Consider the following 27,303-nt stretch of genomic DNA (forward strand, 5'->3'; position numbering starts at 1 on the left):
CATCAGATTGATCTGAGGTCCACCCCAGAGATGAACAAGCATCCAGAATACTGTGAGATGGAGAGACCATTCCCCTGAGAATACATCCTCTCTGCTGAGGAAGTCCGCTTCCCAGTTCAGGACCCCCAGTATGTAGACCGCAGGCAAAACCGGGAGAAACTTTTTTGCCCTAGCAAGAATGGGAGTCACCTCCTGCATGGCTGCAAGTGCCGCTGTGATAACTGATGTATTCAAGCGATGTCGCATTGTCCGACTGGACCTTTACCGGCTGATGGTGCAAGAGGGGTCTCGTCGGGTACAGAGCACGGTAGCTTCAAAACATTTATTGGAATAGTGGCTTCCCAATCTGTCCAACAGCCTTGAAAGGAGTTACTCGAAAGTCTATATTAGTGCCTGCACTTCAATCTGAATTTGGTAATCAATGGAATATATGATGCAATGTGTAAATACTTATAGTATTGTTAAATGAATATGCACATGCTTGGCGGGGGTTAAAAAACTAGTGTTTATTATGGTTAATAGGATATAGGGTAGTCACAGTGCTCCCTTGTTGCTGACTGTGATAAAAGCACTAGGTCATATGTAGTTATTAAGGAGTTAACTATTATGGCTGAGTCCATATAAAGTCTTAATTCTTGTGATGATGGTAATATAGTCCTATGGGTGTTGCAATCTGGAGGGGCAACGTCACATACCCTCCGGTCTGACAACTCACCATTAAGTCCAGAGGGTCTATGGTCCTGTATCGCTGCTGCCTTAGATGGAGTGTGTGCCAGGTTACACACTCACTATGTAGTCCTCTGTTATTCACCAGACGCGATGGGACAGTCAGGTCTCACGCTCCCTTGCGATCACGTGGTTCCCAGGTGTCTACTACCATGGCCGGCCGCTCTACCCACCGAATGTGGGGAGACTGGAGGTGGTTCAGTGACAGTGTGTGCCTTGTTACACTCTAGGTGTCAACGGACGCTGGAATGACTGCCGGGATCAGGCGAAATGTCGCGAGATCCCACGGTCGTCTCCACTCCTATTAGGACTGCTTGTCAGTGTTCAAAGTAGTGAATGTCCTTTATTTTTGCTCAGTAGTCCGACGTGTAGTGGCCTTAAAGCCTACCTCTTGGACGTGTTAGCTGTATGTATTAGGTTACTGTTTAAGTAGATTTCCCGCATGATGTATCACGTACTAGGGTGTTCAAGTTGTCATGGTGACATGATGTCATAGGATAAACAAAGTTTCTGATTGGTAAATCAGTGTCTCTTCATACAGAATGAGTGATGGGTGGCACTTGGTTATATTGTACACATCTAAGTGATATCATTAATTCTAATTAAAGAAACAGTTCTACTGAAAATATCAGTAGTTATATATCATATATGCCTGTCTTAAAGTCCCAACATATGATGTAAGTTAAGTGAATATAAGGGCAATGTATAAGTGCAACAGATCTTCTGATTAGATTGCTAGAGGTCTATTTACTAAGCAGTGTTAGGAGACAAAGTGAAAGGAGATAAGGTGCCAGCCAATCAGCTCCCAACTGTCATTTTTCAAACACAGCCTGTGACATGGCAGTTAGGAGCTGATTGGCTGGTACCTTATCTCCTTTCACTTTGTCTCTTAACACTGCTTAGTAAATAGACCCCCTAAAGAGGCCGTGCACATGTGAGCATTTGTAATTTAAGACTCAATCCTAGTGGGGGCATTAAGCTAGTATATCATATAAACCTGTTTTAAGGCCAAAACAGGTGATAGGGTTAAGCGGACATATGGATGATGTATGTGTGACAGATCTTCTAATAAGATTTATGATTGGAAAAGTCAATTGTTTCTTTGATGTTTGATGATTCAGAACTAAACTTTGTTTATCACTTACTTCTTAGATCCCTCCCACATCATATAATTCCCTACCTATGTGGATGGTGATAGAATCGAGTTAGAGTCAATCATAGTTCAGTTATGGTGATGCAGTCCTTATTAAATTGAAGAACTATAAATCTTCTTTCTAGATGGTTGTTTACAAATATATGTGAAGTTGTGTGGGTCGAATATACCTCCTCACTGGTTGATTGATTTGACTTCATTTTCAATGTTAAGTCCCCCCGAAGTCTGTGTTTTTAATTTATAAATCCACTTCAGCTCTTCCTTGTCAGGTTCAGGGCTGGATTAAGGGGGGCGACAAGGGCGATCGTCCCTGGGCCCCCACACACAGAGTCTAGTGACACCTGTTCCCGGATTGAGGCTCACTGCCGCGATCCGCTGTTAATGTATGCAGCGGCACAGACAGTGCCGAAGGTACACGATGGTCCGGACCCATGAGTCGGAAGTCTCCAACCAGATGTTGGGGAAAAAAGGCCAGGTGGGGACCCGCCCTGTCATGCTGTTGGCCTATGGCAGCTTTCCTGTGTGCTAGTGTCCCTGGTGGTCTAGCGGTGGCACAAAGAAGACTGTGCTCTGCTGTCCAGGACCGCCGGTGGTTATCCCTGTCCACCGGTGGCCTTGTCGCTATAGCACTACACTGCACCGGCTCACAGGAACCGGGAGCCTCTTAGCTGATCCCCCGCTCGGTTGCGGCTCTCCCTTATGTGGAGATGGCTGGTGTCCCTGGCTATGAGGTCTGTGCGCTAGCCGTCCGCTGGGGAACAGGGATGTCACCGGTATCAGTAACTGCTCACAGCCCAAAAGTGAAAATTAATAAAAAAAAGTGAAGTTAACATGGGCCTTCCAAAAAGTCCCCTATTCCCGGAGCACAAAGGAAAAAACTGATCTCTGGGGATACAGGCAGGATATAGGGGTGTTGGAGCCTGTGCTGCAGTTCAGCAAAGTTAACTCCTTGGTGCCCAGTCCCTGCAGTACACTGTATCCCACTTTCCCAGTGTCCACCATAGAATGAAAGATAAAAATACATTACCGTAATGAGCATGTGAAACTGAAGACTCCCAGCAACTACAATCAAAGAACTCAATAAAATTAAACAAACTCCAGTATCAGTTAAAGACGTCTGCGTAATGTAGGTCTTAATGGTCGCACAGCTTGCAGAAAACCATTGTTGAGATCTGTAAATTAAGTAAAACACTTCAACAGCTGATAATTTCTTAACTTGTAAACCAGGGTGCTATAAGTGCACAGGTGGAACGACCTGCAGCTACCTAGAATGTGGAAATTCGTTTACGCACCCACAAACTGGCAAACGGATCCCTATCAAACAAGTTTCTACATGTTTGAGCACCCATGTACTTTATTACATACACTGTCCCTGTGGTCTTTTCTACATAGGGAAGACCACAAGGCAGTTTAGAGAACGCATGGCATTACATCGGTCATCGATCCGATTGGTGCTTAATGGTGGTGAACAGGAACAACCTGTATATGCCATTTTAAAGAATTCAAACACAACTTGTCCACATTAAGCTATAAAATTATCATACAGGCACCAAATCCCTTGAGAGGGGGGATAGAGCGAACAATTTGCTTAGAATGTCGGCGAGGTGGATACATTGCCTAAATAACTTAGCACCCAGGGACCTAAACGAGAATTTTAGCCTTGTTTGTTGCATGCAGTTTTTTGCTTAAGTAAGGAGATGGCTTAAAGAATGATTGTTTATTTCTATGCATTATTTCCAGCATATACAGCCTGTTCCATTGTATTATTTATATGCACATAGGGGTGATTGTTTTTCTGTTTCCAGGCATTCTCCTGGGAAGCAGGAAGCACCGATGACATCATTGAGGATCGAACTGCCCTGGGAGGACGCCGACTGCACAGCATGGTGAAGGTATATAAAGGTAAATGTTTTATTGTAATTTAATTCTGATGAAAGTTGATATTATAACTGAAACGTTAATCAGTAAATGGGGTCTGGTCTCCTGATTTAATGTGCTTGCATCAAGCCCTGTGAGTTCCGCCTGTCGGACTGCGTTATATATAAAGATATATATATATATATTGTGATGATTTGGGGTAATTAGCTCGGTAGATGGGTGTCAGTGGTGCAGTGTTTAGTGCTCAAGTGAGGGTCCATGCAGCTTTTCCAGATAAAATCAATAATGCTTTAATATTAGCACGATCAGGAAACAAACCAACAAACGCCTAGCTCCCATCAGGGCACTGACTCACTACTTTGTCCCTGACTAACCTTGGGCAGCTAGTCTGCAAACATAGTCCAAAGTCTCTCTCTGCCTCCTGCAGAGTAACACTGGCATAATTAGCCCGGCCTGGCCTCTGGCTTCTCAATTATCAGCTGTCCTGATACAGGCTCCGGCCTGGTCTTTAGCTGACTGGCTGACACAGCCTCAGAGCTGCAGTCTTAACAGTCTTTTAGAGGTTTAGGGTTCTCCCTACCGCCTGTAGGTCTGAACCCCAGCTTCCTATCCACCAGTGGCTTCCCAGCACACTGGTCTCTCGATTGCAGTCCCACCTGGACGGACTGTCTGACTGCTCCAGTTCCACCTGGGCTCTGTGCAAAGGGCAGCCATTAGGCATCTTCCCACAATCCTTTTCTTCTCTGTGTGTGCAGATCTCTCCTGCCCCACACAGAATCCGCTACTCCCCAGCGCCATCACTGGTGATACTGTCACAATATATACACACATAGATATGGATAAACAAAAAGGTAGAAAGTCACATAAGTGGAGCCATACAGAGGAGTATAACAAATATCTAGGTAATAGGTAGGACTAGGTGAAGGGGTTCTTGTCTATATGGACAGAGGTATCAGGTGATAGTGATGAGTTTGATTTATTAGTTTAAACCATCTGGGTGGAGCAAATACAGTTGGAACATTCAGATCACCTCCTGACGGCAAAGCTGGCGAAATCTGTCACCGCCTCTGGGACTCGTCATATTAAATACTATACATTTATTTTAAAGCATCTTTATCAAGTCCTATATTAATTAATTATTGTTTTTTAGATTTCCCTAGTGCTGTACATCCCTCCTCTTTTTATGTTAATGACACAAATCTCAATTATCTGCAGATTGAGAATTTAAAATGTTAAAATACTGTGTGACTGGAGTGTTGTTACAGCCCTGTTTTGTATCAGCTCATAGAAAAGCTTTTCAATTGTGTGACAGCTGATGTCTACCAAGATGTGACTTCTGTATAAAACATTTCCCACACTCAGAGCATGAAAATGGTTTCTCCCCTGTGTGACGTCTCTTATGTGTAACAAGATCTGATTTATAGGTAAAACATTTCCCACATTCAGAGCATGGAAATGGCCTCTCACCTGTGTGACTTCTCTTATGTCTAACAAGAGCTGATTTCTGTGTAAAACATTTCCCACACTCAGGACATAGAAATGGTTTCTCACCTGTGTGACATCTCTGATGTGCAACAAGATGTGATTTGTGTGTAAAACATTTCCCACACTCAGAGCATGGAAATGGCCTCTCACCTGTGTGAGTTCTCTCGTGTACATGAAGACCCGATTTGTTTCTAAAACATTTACCACACTCAGAGCAAGGAAATGGCCTCTCACCTGTGTGACTTCTCTTATGTATAACAAGAGCTGATTTCTGTGTAAAACATTTCCCACACTCAGAACAGGGAAATATTTTAATAGGTGTATGAGCTGCACTATGTGTAACAAAAATTGGTGTATCAGGAGAACATTGCTCAGAATTAGAGGGGTCAGATAAAATATCTGCACTGTGAGATACTGGATGTATATTTAACATAACGGGATTATCTCCTGGAGATTCCTGTATGATGTTATCTTCTATTTCAATATCTGTAGACAAGATGAGATCTTCCTCCAAGTCATTCCTGCTTGTGCATCCATCTGCTGGAAATACAATAACTGTATTATTATTATACAGAGCTCTTTATACAGCGCAAACACATTACACAGCACTTTATATAGCACAGACATACAGAGAAGCACTTTATATAGCACAGACACACTGAGAAGCACTTTATATAGCACAGACATACTGAGCAGCACTTTATATAGCACAGACACACTGAGAAACACTTTATACAGCACAGACATACTGAGCAGCAAGCAGAGACATACTGAGAAGCATTTATATAGCAGACATACTGAGAAGCACTTTATATAGCACATACTGAGAAGCAGTTTATATAGCACAGACATACTGAGAAGCACTTTATATAGCAGACAAACTGAGAAGCATTTTATATAGCACATACTGAGAAGCAGTTTATATAGCAGACATACTGAGAAGCACTTTATATAGCACAGACATACTGAGAAGCACTTTATATAGCACAGACATACTGAGAAGCACTTTATATAGCAGACAAACTGAGAAGCACTTTATATAACACAGACACACTGAGAAGCACTTTATATAGCACATACTGAGAAGCAATTTATATAGCACAGACATACTGTGAAGCACTTTATATAGCACAGATTTAGCACAGACATACTGAGAAGCAGTTTATATAGCAGACAAACTGAGAAGCACTTTATATAGCAGACATACTGAGAAGCACTTTATATAGCAGACATACTGAGAAGCACTTTATATAGCACAGACATACTGAAAAGCACTTTATATAGCACAGACAAACTGAGCAGCACTTTATATAGCAGACACACTTAGGAACTCTTTATATAGCACAGACATACTGAGAAGCACTTTATATAGCACAGACATACTGAGAAGCACTTTATATAGCACAGACATACTGAGAAGCACTTTATATAGCACAGACATACTGAGAAGCACTTTATATAGCAGAGACATACTGAGAAGCACTTTATATAGCAGACAAACTGAGAAGCACTTTATATAGCACATACTGAGAAGCAGTTTATATAGCACAGACATACTGAGAAGCACTTTATATAGCAGACACACTGAGGAACTCTTTATATAGCACAGACATACTGAGAAGCACTTTATATAGCACAGACATACTGTGAAGCACTTTATATAGCACAGACATACTGAGAAGCACTTTATATAGCAGAGACATACCGAGAAGCACTTTATAAAGCACAGACATACTGAGAAGCACTTTATATAGCACAGACATACTGAGAAGCACTTTATATAGCAGACACACTGAGAAGCACTTTATATAGCACAGATACACTGAGAAGCACTTTATATAGCACATACTGAGAAGCAGTTTATATAGCACAGACATACTGAGCAGCACTTTATATAGCAAACTGAGAAGCATTTTATATAGCACAGACACACTGAGAAGCACTTTATATAGCACAGACATACTGAGCAGCACTTTATATAGCACAGACACACTGAGGAACTCATTATATAGCATAGACATACTGAGAAGCACTTTATATAGCACAGACATACTGAGAAGCACTTTATATAGCACAGACATACTGAGAAGCACTTTATATAGCAGAGACATACTGAGAAGCACTTTATATAGCAGACAAACTGAGAAGCACTTTATATAGCACATACTGAGAAGCAGTTTATATAGCACAGACATACTGAGAAGCACTTTATATAGCAGACACACTGAGGAACTCTTTATATAGCACAGACATACTGAGAAGCACTTTATATAGCACAGACATACTGTGAAGCACTTTATATAGCACAGACATACTGAGAAGCACTTTATATAGCAGAGACATACTGAGAAGCACTTTATATAGCACAGATATACTGAGAAGCACTTTATATAGCACAGACATACTGAGAAGCACTTTATATAGCAGACACACTGAGAAGCACTTTATATAGCACAGACATACTGAGAAGCACTTTATATAGCACAGACATACTGAGAAGCACTTTATATAGCACAGACATACTGAGAAGCACTTTATATAGCAGAGACATACTGAGAAGCACTTTATATAGCAGACAAACTGAGAAGCACTTAATATAGCACATACTGAGAAGCAGTTTATATAGCACAGACATACTGAGAAGCACTTTATATAGCAGACACACTGAGGAACTCTTTATATAGCACAGACATACTGAGAAGCACTTTATATAGCAGACATACTGTGAAGCACTTTATATAGCACAGACATACTGAGAAGCACTTTATATAGCAGAGACATACCGAGAAGCACTTTATATAGCACAGACATACTGAGAAGCACTTTATATAGCAGACACACTGAGAAGCACTTTATATAGCACAGATACACTGAGAAGCACTTTATATAGCACATACTGAGAAGCAGTTTATATAGCACAGACATACTGAGCAGCACTTTATATAGCAAACTGAGAAGCATTTTATATAGCACAGACACACCTAGAAGCACTTTATATAGCACAGACATACTGAGCAGCACTTTATATAGCACAGACACACTGAGGAACTCATTATATAGCACAGACATACTGAGAAGCACTTTATATAGCACAGACATACTGAGAAGCACTTTATATAGCAGAGACATACTGAGAAGCACTTTATATAGCAGACAAACTGAGAAGCACTTTATATAGCACATACTGAGAAGCAGTTTATATAGCACAGACATACTGAGAAGCACTTTATATAGCAGACACACTGAGGAACTCTTTATATAGCAGACATACTGAGAAGCACTTTATATAGCACAGACATACTGTGAAGCACTTTATATAGCACAGACATACTGAGAAGCACTTTATATAGCAGAGACATACTGAGAAGCACTTTATATAGCACAGACATACTGAGAAGCACTTTATATAGCACAGACATACTGAGAAGCACTTTATATAGCAGACACACTGAGAAGCACTTTATATAGCACAGATACACTGAGAAGCACTTTATATAGCACAAACATACTGAGAAGCACTTTATATAGCAGAGACATACTGAGAAGCACTTTATATAGCAGACAAACTGAGAAGCACTTTATATAGCACATACTGAGAAGCAGTTTATATAGCACAGACATACTGAGAAGCACTTTATATAGCAGACACACTGAGGAACTCTTTATATAGCACAGACATACTGAGAAGCACTTTATATAGCACAGACATACTGTAAAGCACTTTATATAGCACAGACATACTGAGAAGCACTTTATATAGCAGAGACATACCGAGAAGCATTTTATATAGCACAGACATACTGAGAAGCACTTTATATAGCACAGACATACTGAGAAGCACTTTATATAGCAGACACACTGAGAAGCACTTTATATAGCACAGATACACTGAGAAGCACTTTATATAGCACATACTGAGAAGCAGTTTATATAGCACAGACATACTGAGCAGCACTTTATATAGCAAACTGAGAAGCATTTTATATAGCACAGACACACTGAGAAGCACTTTATATAGCACAGACATACTGAGAAGCACTTTATATAGCACAGACATACTGAGAAGCACTTTATATAGCACAGACATACTGAGAAGCACTTTATATAGCAGACACACTGAGGAACTCTTTATATAGCACAGACATACTGAGAAGCACTTTATATAGCACAGACATACTGTGAAGCACTTTATATAGCACAGACATACTGAGAAGCACTTTATATAGCAGAGACATACCGAGAAGCACTTTATATAGCACAGACATACTGAGAAGCACTTTATATAGCACAGACATACTGAGAAGCACTTTATATAGCAGACACACTGAGAAGCACTTTATATAGCACAGATACACTGAGAAGCACTTTATATAGCACATACTGAGAAGCAGTTTATAAAGCACAGACATACTGAGCAGCACTTTATATAGCAAACTGAGAAGCATTTTATATAGCACAGACACACTGAGAAGCACTTTATAAAGCATAGACATACTGAGCAGCACTTTATATAGCACAGACACACTGAGGAACTCATTATATAGCATAGACATACTGAGAAGCACTTTATATAGCACAGACATACTGAGAAGCACTTTATATAGCACAGACATACTGAGAAGCACTTTATATAGCAGAGACATACTGAGAAGCACTTTATATAGCAGACAAACTGAGAAGCACTTTATATAGCACATACTGAGAAGCAGTTTATATAGCACAGACATACTGAGAAGCACTTTATATAGCAGACACACTGAGGAACTCTTTATATAGCACAGACATACTGAGAAGCACTTTATATAGCACAGACATACTGTGAAGCACTTTATATAGCACAGACATACTGAGAAGCACTTTATATAGCAGAGACATACTGAGAAGCACTTTATATAGCACAGACATACTGAGAAGCACTTTATATAGCACAGACATACTGAGAAGCACTTTATATAGCAGACACACTGAGAAGCACTTTATATAGCACAGATACACTGAGAAGCACTTTATATAGCACAGACATACTGAGAAGCACTTTATATAGCACAGACATACTGAGAAGCACTTTATATAGCAGAGACATACTGAGAAGCACTTTATATAGCAGACAAACTGAGAAGCACTTTATATAGCACATACTGAGAAGCAGTTTATATAGCACAGACATACTGAGAAGCACTTTATATAGCAGACACACTGAGGAACTCTTTATATAGCACAGACATACTGAGAAGCACTTTATATAGCACAGACATACTGTGAAGCACTTTATATAGCACAGACATACTGAGAAGCACTTTATATAGCAGACACACTGAGAAGCACTTTATATAGCACAGATACACTGAGAAGCACTTTATATAGCACATACTGAGAAGCAGTTTATATAGCACAGACATACTGAGCAGCACTTTATATAGCAAACTGAGAAGCATTTTATATAGCACAGACACACTGAGAAGCAGTTTATATAGCACAGACATACTGAGCAGCACTTTATATAGCACAGACACACTGAGGAACTCATTATATAGCATAGACATACTGAGAAGCACTTTATATAGCACAGACATACTGAGAAGCACTTTATATAGCACAGACATACTGAGAAGCACTTTATATAGCAGAGACATACTGAGAAGCACTTTATATAGCAGACAAACTGAGAAGCACTTTATATAGCACATACTGAGAAGCAGTTTATATAGCACAGACATACTGAGAAGCACTTTATATAGCAGACACACTGAGGAACTCTTTATATAGCACAGACATACTGAGAAGCACTTTATATAGCACAGACATACTGTGAAGCACTTTATATAGCACAGACATACTGAGAAGCACTTTATATAGCAGAGACATACTGAGAAGCACTTTATATAGCACAGACATACTGAGAAGCACTTTATATAGCACAGACATACTGAGAAGCACTTTATATAGCAGACACACTGAGAAGCACTTTATATAGCACAGACACACTGAGAAGCACTTTATATAGCACAGACATACTGAGAAGCACTTTATATAGCACAGACATACTGAGAAGCACTTTATATAGCACAGACATACTGAGAAGCACTTTATATAGCAGAGACATACTGAGAAGCACTTTATATAGCAGACAAACTGAGAAGCACTTTATATAGCACATACTGAGAAGCAGTTTATATAGCACTGACATACTGAGAAGCACTTTATATAGCAGACACACTGAGGAACTCTTTATATAGCACAGACATACTGAGAAGCACTTTATATAGCACAGACATACTGTGAAGCACTTTATATAGCACAGACATACTGAGAAGCACTTTATATAGCAGAGACATACCGAGAAGCACTTTATATCGCACAGACATACTGAGAAGCACTTTATATAGCACAGACATACTGAGAAGCACTTTATATAGCAGACACACTGAGAAGCACTTTATATAGCACAGATACACTGAGAAGCACTTTATATAGCACATACTGAGAAGCAGTTTATATAGCACAGACATACTGAGCAGCACTTTATATAGCAAACTGAGAAGCATTTTATATAGCACAGACACACTGAGAAGCACTTTATATAGCACAGAGATACTGAGCAGCACTTTATATAGCACAGACACACTGAGGAACTCATTATATAGCATAGACATACTGAGAAGCACTTTATATAGCACAGACATACTGAGAAGCACTTTATATAGCACAGACATACTGAGAAGCACTTTATATAGCAGAGACATACTGAGAAGCACTTTATATAGCAGACAAACTGAGAAGCACTTTATATAGCACATACTGAGAAGCAGTTTATATAGCACAGACATACTGAGAAGCACTTTATATAGCAGACACACTGAGGAACTCTTTATATAGCACAGACATACTGAGAAGCACTTTATATAGCACAGACATACTGTGAAGCACTTTATATAGCACAGACATACTGAGAAGCACTTTATATAGCAGAGACATACTGAGAAGCACTTTATATAGCACAGACATACTGAGAAGCACTTTATATAGCACAGACATACTGAGAAGCACTTTATATAGCAGACACACTGAGAAGCACTTTATATAGCACAGATACACTGAGAAGCACTTTATATAGCACAGACATACTGAGAAGCACTTTATATAGCACAGACATACTGAGAAGCACTTTATATAGCAGAGACATACTGAGAAGCACTTTATATAGCAGACAAACTGAGAAGCACTTTATATAGCACATACTGAGAAGCAGTTTATATAGCACAGACATACTGAGAAGCACTTTATATAGCAGACACACTGAGGAACTCTTTATATAGCACAGACATACTGAGAAGCACTTTATATAGCACAGACATACTGTGAAGCACTTTATATAGCACAGACATACTGAGAAGCACTTTATATAGCAGAGACATACCGAGAAGCACTTTATATAGCACAGACATACTGAGAAGCACTTTATATAGCACAGACATACTGAGAAGCACTTTATATAGCAGACACACTGAGAAGCACTTTATATAGCACAGATACACTGAGAAGCACTTTATATAGCACATACTGAGAAGCAGTTTATATAGCACAGACATACTGAGCAGCACTTTATATAGCAAACTGAGAAGCATTTTATATAGCACAGACACACTGAGAAGCACTTTATATAGCACAGACATACTGAGCAGCACTTTATATAGCACAGACATACTGAGAAGCACTTTATATAGCAGAGACATACTGAGAAGCACTTTATATAGCAGACAAACTGAGAAGCACTTTATATAGCACATACTGAGAAGCAGTTTATATAGCACAGACATACTGAGAAGCACTTTATATAGCAGACACACTGAGGAACTCTTTATATAGCACAGACATACTGAGAAGCACTTTATATAGCACAGACATACTGTGAAGCACTTTATATAGCACAGACATACTGAGAAGCACTTTATATAGCAGACACACTGAGAAGCACTTTATATAGCACAGATACACTGAGAAGCACTTTATATAGCACATACTGAGAAGCAGTTTATATAGCACAGACATACTGAGCAGCACTTTATATAGCAAACTGAGAAGCATTTTATATAGCACAGACACACTGAGAAGCAGTTTATATAGCACAGACATACTGAGCAGCACTTTATATAGCACAGACACACTGAGGAACTCATTATATAGCATAGACATACTGAGAAGCACTTTATATAGCACAGACATACTGAGAAGCACTTTATATAGCACAGACATACTGAGAAGCACTTTATATAGCAGAGACATACTGAGAAGCACTTTATATAGCAGACAAACTGAGAAGCACTTTATATAGCACATACTGAGAAGCAGTTTATATAGCAGACACACTGAGGAACTCTTTATATAGCACAGACATACTGAGAAGCACTTTATATAGCACAGACATACTGTGAAGCACTTTATATAGCACAGACATACTGAGAAGCACTTTATATAGCAGAGACATACTGAGAAGCACTTTATATAGCACAGACATACTGAGAAGCACTTTATATAGCACAGATATACTGAGAAGCACTTTATATAGCAGACACACTGAGAAGCACTTTATATAGCACAGACACACTGAGAAGCACTTTATATAGCACAGACATACTGAGAAGCACTTTATATAGCACAGACATACTGAGAAGCACTTTATATAGCACAGACATACTGAGAAGCACTTTATATAGCAGAGACATACTGAGAAGCACTTTATATAGCAGACAAACTGAGAAGCACTTTATATAGCACATACTGAGAAGCAGTTTATATAGCACTGACATACTGAGAAGCACTTTATATAGCAGACACACTGAGGAACTCTTTATATAGCACAGACATACTGAGAAGCACTTTATATAGCACAGACATACTGTGAAGCACTTTATATAGCACAGACATACTGAGAAGCACTTTATATAGCAGAGACATACCGAGAAGCACTTTATATCGCACAGACATACTGAGAAGCACTTTATATAGCACAGACATACTGAGAAGCACTTTATATAGCAGACACACTGAGAAGCACTTTATATAGCACAGATACACTGAGAAGCACTTTATATAGCACATACTGAGAAGCAGTTTATATAGCACAGACATACTGAGCAGCACTTTATATAGCAAACTGAGAAGCATTTTATATAGCACAGACACACTGAGAAGCACTTTATATAGCACAGAGATACTGAGCAGCACTTTATATAGCACAGACACACTGAGGAACTCATTATATAGCATAGACATACTGAGAAGCACTTTATATAGCACAGACATACTGAGAAGCACTTTATATAGCAGAGACATACTGAGAAGCACTTTATATAGCACAGACATACTGAGAAGCACTTTATATAGCACAGACATACTGAGAAGCACTTTATATAGCAGACACACTGAGAAGCACTTTATATAGCACAGATACACTGAGAAGCACTTTATATAGCACAGACATACTGAGAAGCACTTTATATAGCACAGACATACTGAGAAGCACTTTATATAGCAGAGACATACTGAGAAGCACTTTATATAGCAGACAAACTGAGAAGCACTTTATATAGCACATACTGAGAAGCAGTTTATATAGCACAGACATACTGAGAAGCACTTTATATAGCAGACACACTGAGGAACTCTTTATATAGCACAGACATACTGAGAAGCACTTTATATAGCACAGACATACTGTGAAGCACTTTATATAGCACAGACATACTGAGAAGCACTTTATATAGCAGAGACATACCGAGAAGCACTTTATATAGCACAGACATACTGAGAAGCACTTTATATAGCACAGACATACTGAGAAGCACTTTATATAGCAGACACACTGAGAAGCACTTTATATAGCACAGATACACTGAGAAGCACTTTATATAGCACATACTGAGAAGCAGTTTATATAGCACAGACATACTGAGCAGCACTTTATATAGCAAACTGAGAAGCATTTTATATAGCACAGACACACTGAGAAGCACTTTATATAGCACAGACATACTGAGCAGCACTTTATATAGCACAGACACACTGAGGAACTCATTATATAGCATAGACATACTGAGAAGCACTTTATATAGCACAGACATACTGAGAAGCACTTTATATAGCACAGACATACTGAGAAGCACTTTATATAGCAGAGACATACTGAGAAGCACTTTATATAGCAGACAAACTGAGAAGCACTTTATATAGCACATACTGAGAAGCAGTTTATATAGCACAGACATACTGAGAAGCACTTTATATAGCAGACACACTGAGGAACTCTTTATATAGCACAGACATACTGAGAAGCACTTTATATAGCACAGACATACTGTGAAGCACTTTATATAGCACAGACATACTGAGAAGCACTTTATATAGCAGAGACATACTGAGAAGCACTTTATATAGCACAGACATACTGAGAAGCACTTTATATAGCACAGACATACTGAGAAGCACTTTATATAGCAGACACACTGAGAAGCACTTTATATAGCACAGATACACTGAGAAGCACTTTATATAGCACATACTGAGAAGCAGTTTATATAGCACAGACATACTGAGCAGCACTTTATATAGCAAGCTGAGAAGCACTTTATATAGCACATACATACTGAGAAGCACTTTATATAGCAGAGACATACTGAGCAGCACTTTATATAGCACAGACACACTGAGGAACTCATTATATAGCATAGACATACTGAGAAGCACTTTATATAGCACAGACATACTGAGAAGCACTTTATATAGCACAGACATACTGAGAAGCACTTTATATAGCAGACAAACTGAGAAGCACTTTATATAGCACACACACACTGAGAAGCACTTTACATAGCACAGACATACTGAGAAGCACTTTATATAGCAGACATACTGAGAAGCACTTTATATAGCAGACAAACTGAGAAGCACTTTATATAGCACAGACACACTGAGAAGCACTTTATATAGCACAGACATACTGAGAAGCACTTTATATAGCACAGACATACTGAGCAGCACTTTATGTAGCACAGACACACTGAGGAACTCTTTATATAGCACAGACATACTGAGAAGCACTTTATATAGCAGACATACTGAGAAGCACTTTACATAGCACAGACATACTGAGAAGCACTTTATATAGCACATACTGAGAAGCAGTTTATATAGCACAGACATACTGAGAAGCACTTTATATAGCACAGACATCTAAGGAGCACGTTATATAGAAGAGACGTATTGAGGAGCACTTTATATAGCAGAGACATACTGAGAAGCACTTTTAATATAGCAGACATACTAAGGAGCACTTTATATAGCACATACTGAGAAACACTTTATATAGCACAGACATACTGAGAAACACTTTATATAGCACAGACATACTGAGCAGCACTTTATGTAGCACAGACACACTGAGGAACTCTTTATATAGCACAGACATACTGAGAAGCACTTTATATAGCAGACATACTGAGAAGCACTTTATATAGCAGACATACTGAGAAGCACTTTACATAGCACAGACATACTGAGAAGCACTTTATATAGCACATACATACTGAGAAGCACATTATATAGCACAGAAATACTGAGAAGCACTTTATAGAGCACAGACATACTGAGAAGCATTTTAAAGAGAATATTTAGTCATTCACATCAGTCCCTGTCCCATTAGAGCTTACAATCTATATTCCCTACCACATGGATACACACACACGGGTTAATTTGTGTGAGAAGCCAATCAACCTACCACTATGATTTTTGGAGGGTTAGAGGAAACACTTACAAATTCCAAACATATAGCACCTTGGTTTGGAATCAAACTCATGACTTTAGTGTAAAGAGATAGCAATGCTAACCACTACACCACTGTGTAACTATTATAAATTAATGTTTAATATTTAGGTACAAACTATGACCACATTATTACAATTACAGTACAAATGTACAATCTACAAATAAGACTCTTGATGAACAGAGAAAATATTGGCATAAAATGGCACAAGCACATTATCAGCACATGTCATAGACCCAGCCCCAGGGACAGGCAGATGGCACATCACCAATGTATACTCCCTCCAAATGCAGACTTTGCTGGGTCACGTTCCCTAGCCATCATCACAGAGCAGGAAGCATCATTAGCTAGCGACGTTGGTGAACCACAATATCCATCTAGACCTCCCTCACACATACACACAGGAAACTTTTGGGCTAATTACCAATAACTGCGTCCACACTATAAAAAGTTCTGAAGGTGGATATGTATGTAGCAAAAAACAAGAGATATGGTAAGAACTTACCTTTGTTATCTCTGTTTCTACGAAGTCCATAGGGTCCACAGGGTGACCTTGGGGTATAGCTGGATCCTGGATCCTCGGGCACCACGGAGTTAAAGCTTTTAGCTGCTCCCAGGATGCACTTGGGTCCAACCTCCCCTATACCCCGCCCCCGAGCCACAGGCACCTCAGTTGGTAAGCAGCCCAGGCCGGAGGAGGAGGAGACAAAACAGAGAGAAGGAAGACTGGAACACACAAGAACCATACTCACAGAAATGGGAGACGGAAAACCGGTGACCAGTCACAGAGCCCATATGAAGCCAGGTGCGTCAGGGCGGGTGTCCTGTGGACCCTATGGACTTTGTAGAAACAGAGATAACAAAGGTAAGTTCTTACCATATCTCTTATTTTCTACTTCAGGGTCCATAGGGGTCCACAGGGTGACCTTGGGGATGTCCCAAAGCAGTCCAACTAAGGGCGGGGACGCTCCTGTGCTGATAGGAGAACCCGGCGCCCAAAGGATGCATCCTGAGAGGTAAAGGTGTCAAACGCATAGAACCTCAAAAAGGTCTGAATGGAAGACCAGGTGGCCGCCTTACAGAGCTGAACAGCAGAGGCGCCACGGCTAGCAGCCCAAGAAGGGCCCACGGACCGAGTGGAATGAGCCTTAACCGAGGCTGGAACAGGTAAACCCTCCTGCATATAAGCCTCAATAATAACAGAACGAAGCCAACGGGCTAGAGTCTGTTTGTTGGCAGGCCAACCCCTCTTGTGAAAACCAAAGAGGATAAACAAAGAATCCGACTTCCTCACAGAACTAGTCCGGTCCACATAAACCTGGAGTGCCCTTACAACGTCTAAGGAAGTCTCCCCAGCCGAAAGATCAGGTGACTGAAAGGCTGGTACAACAATTTCCTGATTAATGTGGAACCTGGAAACCACCTTAGGCAGGAAATCAGGACGAGTGCGAAGCACCGCTCTGTCCTGATGAAAAATCAGAAAAGGGGGACGACAAGAAAGCGCCCCCAAATCTGAAACCCTCCTGGCAGAAGCAATTGCCAAGAGGAAAACAGTTTTAAAAGTTAGCCACTTGAGCTCCACTGACTCCAAGGGCTCAAAAGGAGGACCCTGTAAGGCCCTAAGAACCACCGCCAAATCCCACGGGGCCACAGGTGGCACAAAGGGAGGCTGGATTCTCAAAACACCCTGGAAAAAGGTGTGTACGTCCGGCATAGCAGCGATCCTGCGCTGGAACCACACCGACAGACCAGACACGTGTACCTTCAGTGAAGAAAGACGTAATCCTAAGTCCAAACCGGACTGAAGGAAAGCCAGAATACGCGAAACTCGGAACACCTGGGGATCATAGTTTCTGGCCTCGCACCACTGAAAGTAAGTGTGCTACACTCTGTGATAGATCCTCGCGGAAGCAGGCTTGCGCGCCCTCAGCATGGTGGTAATAATGGAGCTAGAAAAGCCCCGAGACCTCAGGACGGCTGTCTCAAGAGCCACGCCGTCAAAGATAGTCGACCCAGATCCGAGTGAAGACAGGGCCCCTGAGACAACAGGTCTCGCCGTTGAGGTAGGAGGTACGGAGCGTCAATGGACAGGCTCCGCAGATCGGAGTACCACGGCCTTCTGGGCCACGCTGGGGCCACCAGGATCAGTGTGCCTCCGTCCTGTTTGAACTTGCGCAGGACCCGAGGCAGCAGAGATATCGGAGGGAACAAGTAAGCCAGTTGAAACAGCCATTTCACCGACAGCGCGTCTATCAGACTTGCGCCTGCGTCCCTTGTCCTTGACCCGTACACAGGCAGCTTGTGATTGTAACGGGACGCCATCAGGTCCAGTTCTGGCAGCCCCCACTTGTCCACGAGTAGTTGGAATACCTCTGGATGAAGCGACCATTCCCCGGGATGCACATCGTAACGGCTGAGGAAGTCTGCCTCCCAATTGAGGACTCCTGGGATGAAAACTGCCGAGAGAGCTGGAAGATAGCGCTCCGCCCAAGCCAGGACGCGGGACACCTCCGACATCGCAGCTCGACTGCGAGTCCCTCCCTGGTGATTGATGTACGCCACCGTGGTGGCGTTGTCTGACTGCACCTGAACGGCCCTTCCGTGAAGAGCGGTGCCGGACGACTGCAGGGCTCTGTATACTGCCCGCAGTTCCAGGATGTTGATGGGAAGAATCGCTTCCTCCGCCGACCAACGACCCTGAAGTGACAAGGAGCCTGTCACCGCCCCCCAACCCCGGAGACTGGCATCTGTCGTGAGCAGAACCCATTCCGGGATCCAAAAGGGGCGCCCCTCCAGGAGATGCGCTGTCTGCAGCCACCAGGCTAGGGACAGACGCACCTCCGAGGACAACACCAGCATCTGAGAGCGGATCCTGTGTGGCAATCCGTTCCATTCTGAAAGAATCAGCCCCTGCAGGGGCCTGGAATGGAACTGGGCAAACTCCACCATGTCGAATGCCAACACCATGGACCCCAAAACTCTCATCGCTGAGTGCACCGACACTCTGCCACTGCTCAGACAACTGTGAATCCGCAGCTGTAAGGAGGAGACCTTCTCTGGAGTCAGAAAAATCCGTTGCTGACGAGAGTCCAGCAGGGCCCCCAAATGAACCATCCGCTGTGATGGGATGAGGGAGGATTTCTTCCAGTTGATCAACCAGCCGTGCGCCTGTAGACAAGCGACCGTCAGGTGGAGATGCTGGATCAGTACCTCCGGGGAGCTTGCCAGCAAGAGGAGGTCGTCTAGATACGGTAGCAACCGTATCCCCTGGCTCCGAAGGTGAGCCGCCATGACCGCCATCACCTTGGTAAATACCCTTGGTGCCGTGGAGAGACCAAAGGGTAGAGCCCTGAATTGGTAGTGGTTGTGGAGAATAGCAAACCGCAGAAACCGTTGGTGCGATGTTGCTATAGGCACATGGAGGTAGGCGTCCTGGATATCCAGGGAGACCATATAATCCCCCGGTTCCATCGCCAGTATGATGGAACGCAAAGTTTCCATCCTGAATTTGGGAACCCTGAGAAACCTGTTCAGGGATTTCAAATTGAGGATGGGGCGATGAGAGCCATTGGGTTTCTGCACCAGAAACAGCGTAGAGTAATACCCCATCCCACGTTGAGACTGTGGTATGGGTATAATGACCCCCGCCGTCAGCAAGGCCTCTATGGCTTCCTGAACCTGCAAGGCCTTGGTTTTGTCCTGAGAAGGACTTGTGCAAAAAAACTGGCAAGGCGGCCTGTGCCGAAAAGACAGGGCGTACCCCTGGGAGACCACTTCTCGCACCCAGGCATCCGTGGTGGTATTGTGCCAGCACTGGGCGAATTGAAGAAGTCGGCCTCCCACTCTGGGGTCCCCCAGAGGGAGGCCCGTCCCATCACGCAGAAGGCTTATCTTCTGGCTTGGAAGAAGGGCGCCTAGCACTCCAGGCTTGCTTCTTTGGCTTTGAGGCGGTCTTGGGTGCGGACTGCCTCGGGAAGGACTGACCCTTTGCCTTGCCCTGAACCCGAAAGGAACGAAACGCCGAGCTCCGGACCTTAGCAGGTGTAGTAGCTGAAGGGAGGAAGGCTGACCTGGATTTTGCCAGGGTATCTACTATTTTGTCCAGGTCCGGACCAAATAGTAATTCCCCATTAAAAGGTAAGGCCTCCAAGCCTTTCTTTGAATCCGCGTCTGCTCTCCAAGACCGCAACCACAAGGATCTACGAGCAGACACTGCTGCCGCCGAAACCCTAGAGGTCAACAGGCTAGCATCCAAAGATGCTTCTCCAATGTAGGAGGCGGCATCTCTCATCTGTCCTAACAACGCCCTCTGGACGTCCGGAGATTCATCCGTAAATGTGTCCTCCAAGGCGTTGGCCCACCCCTCAATGGCCTTGGCCACCTACAGCCCCTGAGAGAGAATAAATAGACTTTAGACAAGTCTCCACCTTCCTGTCCGTAGGATCCTTCAGCGAGGATATAGACGGCAATGGCAAAGTAGCACTCCTGATGAGGCGTGTTACATGGGAATCGACTGCAGGCGGAGTTTCCCATTTCTTACAATGCGCTTCCGGGAATGGATAATTGGACGCCAAGCGTTTCTGTGGCAGGAAACGCTTACTGGGCGTCTGCCAGGCCACCGCCATGTGATCAGTCAACTGATCAGACAAGGGGAACGCTGTAGAAGTAACCTTAGCCTTTTTAAAACTAGGATACCTTGACTTGGGAGCGGGTGCCTCATCCTCAATCAGAAGAATAGCCCGCACCGCCTTAACCAGAGCCCGCACATTGATGGAAGACTTAGTGTCTACCTCCTGGACTGAGGCATCTGAGGCTGAGTCATCCTGTACCTCACCATCATCCGAGAACCCCTCAGAATCCGAAAGATGCGCAGCCTGTGCCATGACTGAGCGTTTAGACGCCCTGGAGGGCACGTCACTGCGCAACATCGACTGAAAAGCCGAAGATGCTGCCGCCAAATCTTGGACAGTGTGGGAAAGCGCATCCACCCAGGGTGGAGGAGCTGTCACAGGAGCCTGAAACGGCACCACAGCCGGCTGTGCCACAGGGGTGGACTGAATATACATTGGCAACCCCGCATAGGGACCAACAGGCTGAGACCCCGGGGGAGTCTGCAATAATTGTGGGACACCCGGGGAATGGGGGATGGCAGGCTGGGGCAACGCCCTAGTAGGGGCGGCAGTCGTGACCGACAGACGGTCCGCGATGGACACCAGCACCTGGGAAAACATCGCCCATGGTGGCTCCTGCGAAATGGGAGGTTTAGACGTACCAGGGACCGCCTGGCACCGTCCGCACAGGCCGTCCTGTGACAAATCCTCCCTATCCACTCCTGCAGAACAGCGCCTGCAGGAGAACAATACCGGAGCCCCGGAGTGCTCAATCTCCTCCTCAGACATGACTTAGGAAGAAAACGTGCGCACTCACCAGTGTGCTGAACAACAGCCCACAATATGGCACCGTGTAGCACACAACTGTATGTGACGGACCTCACAAATACGTGATCTATATAGGTGAGGTCAGTAGAAACACCCTTCCCCCGCACACCTGTAGGGCTTGTAGGAGAAGGAAAGGGATAGGTACAGGCTGACAGTAAGTAGAAAAAAGACACAGACAGGCAGCACTAGCAAAAGTCACATACCATGCAGGAAGATATACTCACTGCACCTTTCCACTACAATCAACCTCCCAGATTCAGTGTCTGGGAGGGCTATAGCGCTGTGTACACTGTCCTTCTGCAGGGGAGAGGTACACAGGGGGACCGGTCCGCGTGCTCCCTAAGAGTATCCACACTGCCACAGAGAAAATGGCCGCTGGAGACCTCAGAGGAGGAGTGGCCGAGTATCTGCAGCTCAGCGACGCCAGACTCCGAGCTGAAAGGCGCGCTGAGCTGAGGGGAGGAGCCGCTAGACAGGGAAGGCTTCCTCCCCTGGCTAGCATATTAACCCCCGGGTTGCCGGCATCCCGCTTGCCGCGATATTAACCCTGGTGGTCTAGTGGTCTGGCGGGGTATGCCTCCGCTGGAGGGGGGGCCCGCCGCCACCGCTAGCGCCCCCGGTCTGTCCCCTAGACCGGGGGCATGGGACTGCATTTAAAAGGAACCCGCGCACCGCCGCTAATCAGCGGTGCGCGGCTTACCTGATCTCCCCGGCGTCTTCCGGCAGCAGTCCCGGGGGAAGCCAGAGTCCGGCTAGTACAGACTCTGGCTTCCCCCGCCGCGATCCCCAGTTCAGTGCTGGCGTCGCGGCGCCAGCAGGGAGAAGGAGCGGCAGCGTGGGCGTCTGTACAGACAGCCCAGCGCTGCTGCTCTAGAGAAAAAACTAATAGTAAAAAATAAATAAATTTAACTAAGTTAAATAAAAAATTAAAAGCTTTAGGGGGCTGCTCCTGCAGCCCACCCCGCAGGGTGACCCGACTCCGGCCGGGCACCATCTAAAACTGAGGTGCCTGTGGCTCGGGGGCGGGGTATAGGGGAGGTTGGACCCAAGTGCATCCTGGGAGCAGCTAAAAGCTTTAACTCCGTGGTGCCCGAGGATCCAGGATCCAGCTATACCCCAAGGTCACCCTGTGGACCCCTATGGACCCTGAAGTAGAAACAGCCTCTATATGGTCCTCTGGTCATCCTCAGGGAGAGTAGCCCCACCAGAGTCATATTACTAACTTAGGGTAATAAGTCACTGTATATAAACGCTGAGAGGGAAGGAGAGCAATAGGACACAGAATGATGAAGGCACAGAGCAGGAGAGTCAGCAGGACAGGGTAGGGGAATGGCACTGGTCACAAAGCGGGGAAGTCAGCAGGACAGGGTAGGGGAATGGCACAGGGCACAGAGCAGGGAGGCAGCAGGACAGAGTAAGGGAATGGTGCAGAGCACAGAGCGGGGGAGGCAGCAAGACAGGGTAGGGGAATGGTGCAGGGACAGATGGGCAAAAGCAAAAAGAAGAAGACAGCTGTGGGGCAGACCAGAAAATAGAGACAGGTCAGCAATTAAAGCACAACAGTACAGAGCAGCCAAGCACAGAGACTGGGACACTGTAAAATGACGAATGTGTGGTTGTGTGAGAAGGTGAAGTTCGTGTGACGTATGCGTTGTGGTGTGTGCTATACAGCATATTTGGGTTGGTAACACACAGTCACATGATGTTATGGAGAGAGCAGGAGTATAATAGGAGTTGATGGCTCCTGATGTATGAGATACACCAGAGAATGTGGAGAGGAGACTGGTCAGATCTCTGGGCTGGTAACGCACAGTGATATGATATGAGGGGGAGAGCAGAAGTATAAAAGTGGCTGATGGTTCCTGACTACCCTACTGTACAGACACATTTTCCTCATTAGTTTCTAGTTACAGAGGAGGGTGTAGGATGTGAGAACGTTGTAGTGACTGAGCAAGGAGAATATGTGACTCTTTCTGTATTTAATGTTCATTACTCACCTGTGCTGCTATCAGTAAGGATTTTCTCCTCCTTACACTGTTGAACACCCATCACATACGTCTCTTGTTCTCCCTCTGTATCTTCTGCCTTATTATCAGTCACAAACGTTTCTTCTTCTCCCTCTGTATCTTCTACCTTCATAACAGTCACATACGTCTCTTCTTCTCCCTCTGTATCTTCTACCTTCATATTAGTCACATACGTCTCTTCTTCTCCCTCTGTATCTTCTACCTTCATATTAGTCACATACGTCTCTTCTTCTCCCTCTGTATCTACCTTCATATCAGTCACATACGTCTCTTCTTCTCCCTCTGTATCATCTACCTTCATAACAGTCACAAACATCTCCTCTTCTCCCTTTTTATCTTTTGTCTTCATATCAGTCACATACGTCTCTTCTTTTCCCTCTACATCATTCATCTTAATATTAATCAGATATTCACCCTAATTAAATCAGAGAATAAAAAATTGCATAATGTCTGATGTCATTACTTAATATTACACAATATAATATCAGCGTAATAGACACACAGATTCTGTACAGATCATATAGTGACAGTCAATTTGATCTATTGGGGAGACCCTAAATCCCATCTACCTGATGCTCCTTTGGGTTCCGGTGATTCTCGTCTGTACAATCCTGGGAATAAAGAGCATGGGGACATCTCTCTGGGGTATTTCTGTTACTGGGTCCATCTGTAGGAGACACATAGTGACTGAATACATTGTATATTTGTGATTATCAGATGATGTGTATATAGGGGTCCCCATATCTGATCTCCCCTGTACAATAAATGACAGTCTCCTCTTACCCAGTGATATGAGGGGCCAGTGATTCTCCATCATCAAGTCCTTGTGCAGACCCCTGTGTTCCTCTATATACTCCCCTTCCTGTATGGAGACATAGACAGTGACATATTGACACCTTATAGGAACCTGACACAATGATACAGTCATCACCCAGACATCCCCTAGTGTTACTGTATAATGTTCCATTCCCAGCAGTCACCTTTCCAGTCAGCAGCTGAATGATCTTATTGGTGAGTTCCAGGATCTTCTGGTCATTGTGCCTCTCATGTATCAGTGAGTGAGGTGGAGGCACCGTGATGGGGCTCTGGGTTTTGCTGAGCCCTCCTGACATACATGGATGGCTGCTGGGTGTCTCAAAATCATCGGATGTCTTCTTCACTACTGTGTAATCCTGTGTATTGGGGGAGACACCAAATATCAGTACTTACACTCTGAGATCCCCTTACCCCCCTGTCATGTCCCTGTATTATTACTATAGATATCAGTGATGTCGCTGTGACATTCCCAGATCCCCTCACCTCTCCAGTCATGTCCCTGTATTATTACTACAGATAAGTGATGTCACTGTGACACTCCCAGATTCCCTCACCTCCCCAGTCACTGTATTAATTGCTATAGATATATGATGTCACTGTGACACTCCCAGATTCCCTCACCTCCACAGTCATTTCCCTGTATTATTTATATAGATATGTGATGTCACTGTGACACTCCCAGATCACTGTCACCTCCACAGTCATGTCCCTGTTTTATTACTATAGATATAAGTTATGTGACTTTGACACTACCAGATGCCCTCACCTCCCCAGTCATGTCCCTGTATTATTAATTTAGATAAAAGTAATGTCACTGTGACACTTCTAGATCCCTGTCATCTTCTTAGTCATGTCCCTGTATTATTATAGATATAATTGATGTCAAAGTGATGCTCCCAGACCGTCTCACCTCCCCAGTCAGCAGGCAGATGATCTCCAAGATAAGATGTAAGATCCTCTCAGTCCTGTGACTTCCGTCCTTGTCCATCCTCAGTGAATCAGTGAGAATACAGCAGGTGTAATTAAGACTCTGGTTTCTCAGAGCAGGACTTTCTAGGAATAAATCACAGAGAACACATATAACACAGACATGTAACACTGAGTGACCAGTAAGCCTCCCCTTTGCACCACTGGAAATAAGTTACATCAGAGATAGGAAACTGTCCTTTATAGTGTATCTGGCCTGCAGTACTTCTGTGCCACCAGAGGTGCTGCTGATGTATTCTGACATGGTCTCCTCACATGCAGAAGTTACTATCACTCTCCTATTTAACCACATGCACCTGCCTCACAGACTATTTATTCCTGCCGCTCACCACGCCCCCTACTGGTCATTGTTTTCCCTGGATTGTATTCCACGGCATGAACCTGATCTCCTGTCTACTGGACTCTGCAAACTGCAGCTCCACTGCTGTCTGTGAGTCTGTCTCATCTACTCTGCAGCTATTTGCTTTTGCTTGTAACCAGTCTGTATATCTCCAGCCTATAATATGTGCAGCTAAAGCCAGCTGGGCCTCTTCATGCTGTCTCTCCTATTGCTGCATGTGACTCTGACTCTGCATCATATGGTTCTTGTTTGTATCCAGTTTTGCAGACCTTCAAGTTTCTGTTACCACCAGTTCCAGTCCGGTTCATGTATCACTCCTGGCTCTGCATTGTCTGCACTAAGGCCCTCATTCAGAGCCGTACGCTCCCTTTGATCGGACACAACGAGCGAAGGACTTTCCTTCGCTCGTCGAGTCTGACGCATGCGCACGACGGAGCTCCCTCCGTCGTGCGCATGCTCAGTGCATAACATCGACCCACTTGCAAGCGGACAGCCGCTCGCGAGTGGGTCTGAATCAGGCCCTAAGTTTTTGTTTCAATCAACAATTTATATTACACTATGCTCCTGACTCAGCTGTCATTACAAGCATCCAGTAACATAACAATAGGACAGAAACGGGGGCTTTCCAGGTGATT

The 27,303-nt window shown here is 43.7% G+C and overlaps 1 protein-coding gene across 3 annotated transcripts in view; it reads right to left on the bottom strand.

Moving 5' to 3' along the window:
• Window positions 1-3,936: 3,936 nt before the first annotated feature.
• Window positions 3,937-27,303, bottom strand: part of LOC148508114 (uncharacterized) — a 34,834-nt gene continuing 11,467 nt past the window's right edge. For 2 of the 3 annotated variants that reach the window (XM_088445249.1, XM_088445250.1), the window contains exons 2-7: window positions 26,252-26,394; window positions 25,506-25,697; window positions 25,309-25,387; window positions 25,095-25,192; window positions 24,496-24,940; window positions 3,938-5,782 (exon numbers count right to left, since the gene is read on the bottom strand). In XM_088445249.1, coding sequence (XP_088301375.1) covers window positions 5,055-5,782; window positions 24,496-24,940; window positions 25,095-25,192; window positions 25,309-25,387; window positions 25,506-25,697; window positions 26,252-26,329 — 1,620 coding nt within the window. In that variant the 5' untranslated portion in view covers window positions 26,330-26,394 and the 3' untranslated portion in view covers window positions 3,938-5,054. Of the gene's footprint in view, window positions 5,783-24,495; window positions 24,941-25,094; window positions 25,193-25,308; window positions 25,388-25,505; window positions 25,698-26,251; window positions 26,395-27,303 lie in introns of all 3 variants that reach the window. The other variant, XM_088445251.1, reaches the window with a different exon arrangement.

Source organism: Taudactylus pleione, unplaced genomic scaffold (genome assembly GCF_031769625.1).
Source record: "Taudactylus pleione unplaced genomic scaffold, aTauple2 ptg000377l, whole genome shotgun sequence".
Classification (NCBI taxonomy): Eukaryota; Metazoa; Chordata; class Amphibia; order Anura; family Myobatrachidae; genus Taudactylus; species Taudactylus pleione.